Genomic DNA, 9,552 nt, shown 5'->3' with positions numbered 1-9,552 from the left:
TAAGACGCCTCGCGCGCAAGTTTTTATTATTCACACAGCTCATAAGACGCCTCACGCGCAAGCTGTTATTATTCATACAGCTCATAAGACGCCTCGCGCGCAAGCTGTTACTATTCTTTTAGCTCGTAAGACGCCTCGCGCGCAAGCTCTATTATTTTAGCTCGTAAGACGCCTCGCGCGCAAGCTCTATTATTATAGCTCGTAAGCCGCTTCACGCGCAAGCTTCATTATTCTTACAGCCCGTCAGTCGCCTTACGCGCAGGCTTTATTATTCATACAGCTCATAAGACGCCTCGCGCGCCAGCTGTTATTATTCTTTTAGCTCGTAAGACGCTCTCGCGTGCAAGCTCTATTATTACAGCTTGTAAGCCGCTTCACGCGCAAGCATTATTACTCACAGCTCGTAAGCCGCCTCACGCGCCAGCTCAATTATTATTCTCAAAGCTCATAAGACGCCTCTCGCGCGCAAGCTTTATTATTCTTAGCTCGTAAGTCGCCTCTCGCGCGCAAGCTTTATTATTCTTAGCTCGTAAGTCGCCTCTCGCGCGCAGGCTTTATTATTCTTAGCTCGTAAGACGCCTCACGCGCAGGCTTTATTATGCTACAGCTCATAAGACGCCTCTCGCGCGCAAGCTTTATTACTCACAGCTCGTAAGCCGCCTCACGCGCTAGCTCAATTATTATTCTCAAAGCTCATAAGACGCCTCTCGCGCGCAAGCTTTATTATTCTTAGCTCGTAAGTCGCCTCTCGCGCGCAGGCTTTATTATTCTTAGCTCGTAAGACGCCTCACGCGCAGGCTTTATTATGCTACAGCTCGTAAGACGCCCCTCGCGCGCAGGCTTTATTATTCTCAGCTCGTAAGTCGCCCCGCGCGCCAGCTTAATTATTATTCTCAAAGCTCATAAGAGGCCTCTCACGTGCAGGCTTTACTATTCTCATAGCTCGTAAGGCGCCTCACGCGCAGGCTATATCATTCTCAGCTCGTAAGACGCCTCTCGCGCGCAGGCTTTATTATTCTTAGCTCATAAGTCGCCATGCGCGCATGCTTCATTATTATTATAGCTCGTAAGACGCTTCTCGCGCCAGCTTCATTATTATTTTAGCTCGTAAGTTGCTTCTCGCGCCAGCTTCATTATTATTACAGCTCATAAGTCGTCATGCGCGCAAGCTTCGTTATTATTATAGCTCGTAAGTCGCCTCACGCGCAAGCTTCGTTATTATTATAGCTCGTAAGTCGCCTCGCGCGCAGGCTTTTATTACAACATGTCACCATCATGAAGAAAACCTCTCAAAACTCAAAAGACAATAAAGACAAGGCCAGAGAAAAGGGAAAAAACCGCCTCACACCTTATAAAGTCCAGCGCTCCACCTAGACGCTTGCGCGCCCAGGAGCAACGCTGGACTTCGGGGGCTTGTGGGGGTATGGTACTAAAACCCGGTTCTACGACCCTAAATCTATTATGTTTGGCTTATTTTATTACATGAACTAATACAATGTTATTGGGCTGAGGGGGTTTTGTGGAGGTAACCCTAACTGGGCTAGGCCCATTAGGGTATCATGATGGTGGCCATGAGGCTCTCTATATAAGGAGGTCTCCACCTCCTTGTTGAAGTGTCATGCTCAATAAGAGCCACCACCACTTTTTTGTGTCTGTGAACAAGAAATCCTCAGGATATCTTAGCAGTCACCTCCACTCCCCCGAAAACCATTGCAGGTCACAGGCGCAGCTGAAGAAGAAGATCAAGACGTGGTTCGTTCATCTCAAAATCCGTGGAAACATCGTCATGGATCAGGTTAGATTCATTTCGTGCTTCGACATATCACTTGTTTCTTTAAATTCAAACCGTTCAATTCGGCTCGGTTTCAAACCAAACCAAGCATGCGTTCGGTTCAGATCGGTTAGGTTCATGAGCAGCCCTATATGTGATTGCCTTTGTTTCGTATGAAACTTCACAAGATACAAAAAATGATCACACAGTTGATGAGTTGCGTTAAGCTTAGGACATGATTCGTTGTCAAAATGGTTCGACACTTTGACCGCCTTCCGCAATGAAATATGTAGATAAATGACAAAGGATACATATTACTATATATACTATATATATATATATATATATATATATATATATCTTAGCATTGTTTTGCAACTATTTGGTATTCAAATCTCTACACTTATCTTTTATTGAAAATTTGTATTTATATTGGCGAGTTTCAGTGTATTTCAATCAAGAATTTTATAAACTTTAATCACGTTATTATATATATATTTGATTACATTTTCAAGTTTATATTATTTATCAACTTTTTTTACAGTTGGATAAAGAATGAGCTTGAGCTCAAATGCCATCATCATTACATGGACACAAGGCTGCAGTCATCAAGCAACATAACAGGAATTTGAGGCTTCAAGAACAAGCGAGCTTCTGACTTTTATGTCGGAGGAGGCCGAAATGGCGTTCGATTCATCCATCCGGCCTTAAAACTCGGTTTGGTTTCCATGAAATGGTAAAAGAAAACAAAGGAATTAATCAACCGAATGTGCCCATATATCCTCTTTGAGTTTTAAAGATTACATCTTGTTTCGGTTTGACTTTGTCCCAACGCTGTCCTCCATATGTTTTCATCTTTAAAGATGCTGATAGTTTTTCGGTGTGTATGATGCTGCTTTTTGATGCAGGTTTTAGATGATCCAATATAAGAGGCTTCCATCAAAGAGCAAGCACAATCATCTGATTACGCAACTTATTTAAAGATGGATGGTTAAATTAGAGTTGGCATAACGTGGAGTGTTAAACGAGACTTGTTCAAATGTTGTAATCACACCTTGTCAACTTGTTTTGCAGCGCGCCACTTATTAAATCTAGCACACAAGTTAATAAGCGTCTTACACGAATTTAGCACAAGCTGGTTTTATCGTATCGCACCTAATTAATTTGAAGATGGGCGGTTGAAAGTGATCGCATAATTGTGTTAACTGAGAGTCTTCTTGTAATGTTATATTATATAGTTTTTACTAAAATCAACTTATTTAACTAACGCATGCAAGATGTTAATAAGAGGGTTAAACAAAGTTATGCGTTTATACCGATTTTTGACAAAGTCAAACACGATTTTTTAACCAAGATGATTCCATTATCGGGAGTCATGATTAGGCCGATCGAGCAATTTTGAAACCAGCCGGTGTGCATTGGATGATAACCACGGTGGACGCTTAAATCTCCTCGGTAAATCTTCCAGTACAATGCGACAAAGTTTTTGTCCCACTAGAATAAAACTAAAAGTAGTCACATCAAAATATCTATCTCTATCTCTGTAATTTAACTAAATATCATCGATTTTATAAATTTATCTTTATTTTTTATTTAACCTAACACATTTCAATAATTTCATTATCTTTATCTATCTCTATTACGGTCACAAAACTAATTACTATATTTTCTATTTCCTGAGTACTCTTATAATACTTATAAAGGTTATGAATAGTTAATCTTTATATTTAGAAAATTATTTTATTTCTAAAATAAAAGAAATCTCTAAATTTTCGAGATAGATCGCATTATCAATGCTATAAGTTTAATATAAAAAAACATAGAAGAAAAACAACGAGCATAAGAAAAAGCCACAATGTAAAATAGTGACACAGTGTGTTTGATAAGTTAAAGTATACGAATTAACTTTCGTGTTTTCAAGTTCAAAGGAAATGAAAATTCATGTGTTAAAAATCATTTCTTTTCAAATCTCTTCAATCTGAAAGGATTTTGAATGAAGAAAATAAACATAAATTTTCTTTCCGTTTCTCATCACTCATTTCCTTACCTTTCTTTTTCATCATTGAATGAGACTTGGGAATACAACAAAAGTTCAATATCATTCGACCTTTCAAATGCAATAGAGCTTGGAGGTACAAATCCTAATTGGTTAACCAAACCGAAATAAAAACATACCTGAAACTAAAACCAAGTAGTACCTGGTATTGGAGAAACCGGTTAATTTTAATAGGTTACTAAACTACCCTCACTTGCAACTCATGTGACTAAACATAACCCCAAAAAAACGTCGCCATTTATACTCCTAACAACCCTAAAACACGTCAATTGCGTGCAACACTCCTCTCAACTACCCTAAATCATTTTTCTTTTTCTTATTTTTTTCAAATAGTTATAAAGAGACAAGATGATTGGGTAAGTAAATATTGAGATCCTACTTGTACACACTCTCTCCTCTTCACTAATCAGGAGATGGGGTAGAGATGCACAAAATCCAGTTTCAGCCTTTCGGGTATGACTGGGTATTAGCGGGTCAGGTTCGTGTCCGGGTATTGTCTCTAAAAACCATGTCTTATGAACTGGGTTTCGGTCGGGTATAGAACCAGGTATTCTAAAACCATATTTGAATACCCTATTTTTGAGTATTGAAAAAACCTACTTTCCGTTTATCTCGGGTATTTTTCATGTATAAACTGAGTTTTTTTTTAATAGACTGCACTTTTTCGGGTTACTTTTCAGATATACTTCATGTATTTTTCAGGTAATTTCGGGTATTTGAAAAACCTCAGAAACCCGAAAAACCAGTTCAGCTTTTCGGTTAGTAGAAATCGGGTCCGGTTCCGGTACTATTCACGCAGTGATATAAAAGCCCACGGAATAAGCATTTTATGGTCCTCTTTTGAGCACCACACTCTAGTCATCTTCTTCAATCTTCAATTGTCTGCTTCCAATTCCAATGGCTTGCAGACTCACAGATTCCGGGCTTCTATTAAAGGTAATAATAATAATATTATTATTATTATTCGTTAACAATTAACATTCTTCTGTTAATCTTGATTTAGGGTAACTTGCAGACACCAATTCGTACGCGTAGATTTGTGTCATCGTTTCCAACTGGTACGAATCTTTACTCTTTGTAATGCAATTCACAATCTTTAGCTGTTAATTTGCTTGATTTGGAGTTGAAAAGTGTATTGCACACCAACTGTTTGTGAAAATGCCAATTGAAATTTGTTCATAATAACTGGTTATCATGCAAAATTGCTAAACTTTATTATATGTATTTTGATTAATTTGCAAAATTGCTAAACTTTTCAATTGTTCGTAGGGTAAATAACTAAATGCCATAAAAAAAAACCGACTTTTGTTTTTCTTGTAAAAGCTTCTTAACAATTTTTTGCACATAAAAAACCAACATACGTTATGTTTTTTCTCGTAAAAGTTTCTTAACAATATTTTGCACATAAAAAACCAACATGTTTTCTGATTTTATAAAAAAAAAAGGCTCTTGACATGTTGAATTTGAAGAAGAAAACCCTCTTGATTATGATTGGATGAAATAATGAAAACATTATTATACATATTTCGTTGTAATAACGATAAAAATTAAATATTTTTTTGTAACTTTTTAAGGAGCCGAGCTTGAGTTTGAAAATACGAATCGTGAGTCAAGCTCGAGCTTTAGAAAAACAGCTCGAAACAAGACGAGATCGAGCTTTAGGAAAAAAGCTTGAAACGAGCCGAGCTTGAGCTTTAGAAAAACAGCTCGAAACGAGCCGAACTTGAGCTTTAGAAAAATAGCTCGAAACGAGCCGAGCTCGAGCTTTAGAAAAAAAAAAGCCCGAAATGAGCGGAGCTTGATGTTTAGAAAAGTAGCCTGAAACGAGTGGGGTTCAAGCTCTCGTATGTCAAAACCACCCGACCTCAAGCTCCTCGTAAGTCAAAACGAGCCGAGCTCAAGTCTAGTTGAGCTCGGATTCGGCTCGTTTACATCCCTATAATATGTAAAAACAATCACAATTGTGTTCAAGTTTAACATGTGGAGGGACTTTAATGTACAAAATAATGTTAAGGGTTTAATGGGAAAAATTGAAAGTATGTTGGTTTTTATGTGCAAAAAATTGTTAAGGGACTTTTACAAGAAAAAATAGAATGCATGCTGGTTTTTTATGGTATTTGCTCTTGTTTGTAATACTTTTCTTCTGATGGATACATGACATCTTAGGATACTTACTTGATTAGACAGGCACATCTTATTTGGCATGTGAAGTTCTTCCTCAATGTAAAGCCAAACACCAAAAGTATGTAATCCCGTTGAGAAGGGGCAGAACGGTAAAATCAGTGGCGAGTCCCGTTACAGCACCGTTTCCGGTAGACGGTGCACAACAAAGAAAAGAATTATGTGAAAGTTATGGCTTTAGACAAATTGGAGAACCACTCCCGGATGATATAACGTTAAAGAACATTATTAATAGTCTTCCCAAAACGGTACCACACTTGTTTGTTGCGATTCTAATTTCTAACTTGTAATCTTTTCATATCTAATTGTCTAATACTTTATTTAATACTTCAAAGGTGTTTGAGATTGATAACGTTAAAGCATTGAAATCGGTTTTAATATCTGCAACATCATACGCATTAGGGCTTTTCTTGATCTCCAAATCCCCTTGGTACCTTCTTCCATTTGCTTGGGCATGGACAGGAACTGCAGTTACAGGGGTAAACAATATTTTGTATTTTGTATATCAATATATCATTTACTTTTATCTTTCAATTAATCTAAAATGTATTTATGTCATTTTGTTCCTTTAAAAGTTCTTTGTAATAGGTCACGATTGTGCACATAAATCTTTCTCAAAGAACAAACTGTTGGAAGATATTGTTGGAACTTTGGCTTTTATGCCGCTGATATACCCGTATGAACCGTGGCGCTTTAAACATGACCAACATCATGCGAAAACAAACATGTATGTGTAAAGCTATTTTCTTTTTCGTTCTTATTGTGGTAGTTGACTTTTTGGTATGGTTGAAACTTTAGGTTGAATGAAGATACAGCTTGGCATCCCGTTATGAAGACACATTTTGAAGAGTCCCTAATTTTTAAGAAGGCAATCATATTTGGATACGGGCCTATTCGTCCCATCATGTCTATATCACACTGGTAATATTCCATTTATGTACACAGTTTTCTCGTAATTTGGATAAAATTTTTTATCCAAACTAAAGTAATCCACATATTGTTAGTCCTCGATTCAAGAGGTGGCCCATTTAACTTACGAAAACTCAACCTTGAACTGGCTTGTTTCAAGCTCTAGTTCTAAACATCGAACTTGGTTCGTGAGTAGTTTTTTAAACTCAAGCTCGGCTGTGCTCGTTTATATTAATTAATTCATACAACTTTATAATTATTTCTACATATATTTTAGTTATAACATAACATATATATATATATATATATATATATATATATATATATATATATATATATATAATTTAGTTATTTTTATCATAACTTTATATATAATATAGTAATTATTACAAAAAATACAAATTTAATATATAATATAAAAATTATATAAATAATAGGATTGTTTAGACTCACTAGCCAGCTCGAGCATGATAAGTGAAGCTTGGGCCTGGGCTCGTTTATTAAAAAAACTTACTTTCAGGCTTGGGCTCGAGCTCGTTTAAGCTTGCTTCGATTCAAGTATTTAGCAAGCCTATCTCGAGTAGCTCATGAGCGGCTTGGCTCATTTACAACCATATTTCATATCAATGGATCTTGTAGTTGAGTAGTTGTTAATCATCATCTTTTCAGGTTAATCTGGCATTTTGATTTGAAGAAATATAGACCGAGCGAAATTGGAAGAGTAAAAGTCAGCCTTGCCTGCGTTTTTGCATTCATGGCAATTGGATGGCCATTAATTATTTACAAAACGGGGATTGTTGGATGGATAAAGTTTTGGTTAATGCCATGGTTGGGCTATCATTTTTGGGTATATACCACTTTCTCAAGAACCCATAGTATATGATGGATCTTGCAATCAAGATCATATTTTTAAATATAATATGTAACTAATCTTGTATTTACAGATGAGCACTTTCACAATGGTTCATCACACTGCACCTCACATTCCTTTCAAATCTTCAGACGAATGGAATGCGGCTCAAGCCCAACTTAACGGGACCGTGCATTGTGATTATCCTAAATGGTATCTTTTCTTGTATCCAATACTTCATAGGGGTGTTTTTGGTAATGGGCCAAACTGGGTCGGATCAAAACGAGTTTTTTAGTATGAGCACAAACGGGCCGGGTCCACAAGACCACAAACTTTTCTTTTTCTTTCTTTCAGTTATTGAAAGCCGTGTTAAATGTGATTTCAAAGAGGTTTTTGATCAAGTGATTTAAAAGGGTTTTTTTTGTTTTTGATTTAGGGGTGTCAATCATGTTAGGTTAGCGGGTTGAATAGTTCAATCCGAACACGCGCCATATTTTTATTTGTGTAATAAAGTAATAAACATCAACCTTTACACACACACACACATTAAAAATCGTATTAATTTGTATATGACTTGACCCGTTTAGACCATTTATCTAAACGTGTCAAACGGGTTGGTGGGTAGTAATCAAGTTGTAAACATGATAATCGGGTTGGTGGATTGTAAAAATGTGTTAAACATGTCGTAAATGGTTCAGTGTGTCGACCTTTTTTTTATACTGGTTAAACATTAATTAAACAGGTCAACACGAACATGACCTTTTCTTATACAGGTTTGTGGGTTGACTTGTTTAACCAAACGGTTAAACAGGTTAACCCAAACATATGTTAAATTATTGAATTTTAAGCTAAAGCTTATGGTTCGTATGATGCAGGATAGAGATTCTTTGTCATGATATCAATGTTCATATTCCACATCATGTTTCCTCAAGGATTCCAAGCTACAATTTAAGGGCTGCTCATAAATCTCTTCAAGAAAATTGGGGAAAGGTATAAATTTTCGCCTTTTTTTGTTTATATATTTAATTATTTTTACATTAGGCGCGACCATTTAGACAGATTGACTAACATGTTCGTTTGTATGCATCACGATATAGTATTTAAACGAGGCGTCGTGGAATTGGCGTTTAATGAAGACGATTTTGACAATATGTCATATGTACAACGAGGAACGAAACTATATCTCGTTTGAAGAGGTTGCTCCCGAGATATCCCAGCCGATCACATTCCTTAAACGGGTCATGCCCGATTACGCATAGAATCATTACATCTTTGTTTTCTTATATTTATTTAGTTTATTATTAATTGTGATTTGTGTATTTATTTCCCTTTATATACAAGGCAATTTGACTCTTCCAAATGAAGAGTTTTTGGTGATTCATATACATTGTAGACTTTTTTGAGATCTCATTATTTATCTTTTTTTTTTCATGGTCACTATTTTCTTATATTACTGTTAATCAAAATCAAATAAATTTTTTGATTATATTGTTAATCACAAGATATATTTGGAACAGTTTCTTAATTATTTAAGTATTTTTAACGTTCATGTTCAAAAGGGGGTAGTGGTACAGCTTCTTGTCCGTTTGCTTTTCTGTTTCGATGTAAACACTACTCTTTATATATAGTGGTAAACCATTGATTGTTATAAACCAATAACAAGCACAATTGACTTGTACTTTTGATAATAATTTTACAAATTAACTATGAAGTAGTAAACTAGGACCCGATATATTGTAATGTTTAGTTCATTGTTAGGGTCACCGTTCTAGAGAAAAGTTAGGG

The 9,552-nt window shown here is 36.1% G+C and overlaps 1 protein-coding gene across 2 annotated transcripts; it reads left to right on the top strand.

Moving 5' to 3' along the window:
- Positions 1–4,641: 4,641 nt before the first annotated feature.
- Positions 4,642–9,083, top strand: LOC143603398 (omega-6 fatty acid desaturase, chloroplastic-like). Of its 2 annotated transcripts, none has more exons than XM_077080199.1 (10): positions 4,642–4,763; positions 4,831–4,885; positions 6,015–6,256; positions 6,344–6,487; positions 6,584–6,735; positions 6,807–6,929; positions 7,587–7,764; positions 7,862–7,980; positions 8,643–8,757; positions 8,865–9,082. In XM_077080199.1, the coding sequence occupies exons 1-10, from the start codon at positions 4,725–4,727 to the stop codon at positions 9,024–9,026; spliced, it is 1,329 nt and encodes a 442-aa protein (XP_076936314.1). In that variant the 5' UTR covers positions 4,642–4,724; the 3' UTR covers positions 9,027–9,082. The 2 variants fall into 2 exon arrangements, with proteins under 2 accessions (XP_076936314.1, XP_076936315.1); XM_077080200.1 differs by having other exon boundaries at positions 4,648–4,763; positions 4,843–4,885; positions 8,865–9,083.
- The last annotated feature ends 469 nt before the right edge of the window (positions 9,084–9,552 follow it).

Source organism: Bidens hawaiensis, unplaced genomic scaffold (assembly GCF_021521415.1).
Source record: "Bidens hawaiensis isolate Kalapana, Puna unplaced genomic scaffold, B.hawaiensis_p1.1 tig00061513_1, whole genome shotgun sequence".
Taxonomy (NCBI): Eukaryota; Viridiplantae; Streptophyta; class Magnoliopsida; order Asterales; family Asteraceae; genus Bidens; species Bidens hawaiensis.
The sequence above is the reverse complement of the archived record's forward strand: the minus strand, read 5'-3'. Positions and strand labels throughout refer to the sequence as shown.

Excerpts from the sequence above, each read along its gene's own strand:
- LOC143603398 (XM_077080199.1), top strand. The coding sequence starts at position 4,725 with ATGGCTTGCAGACTCACAGATTCCGGGCTTCTATTAAAG. Across the intron at positions 6,930-7,586 it reads ATCATGTCTATATCACACTG|GTTAATCTGGCATTTTGATT; the intron begins GTAATATTCCAT and ends TCATCTTTTCAG. Across the intron at positions 7,765-7,861 it reads GGTTGGGCTATCATTTTTGG|ATGAGCACTTTCACAATGGT; the intron begins GTATATACCACT and ends TTGTATTTACAG.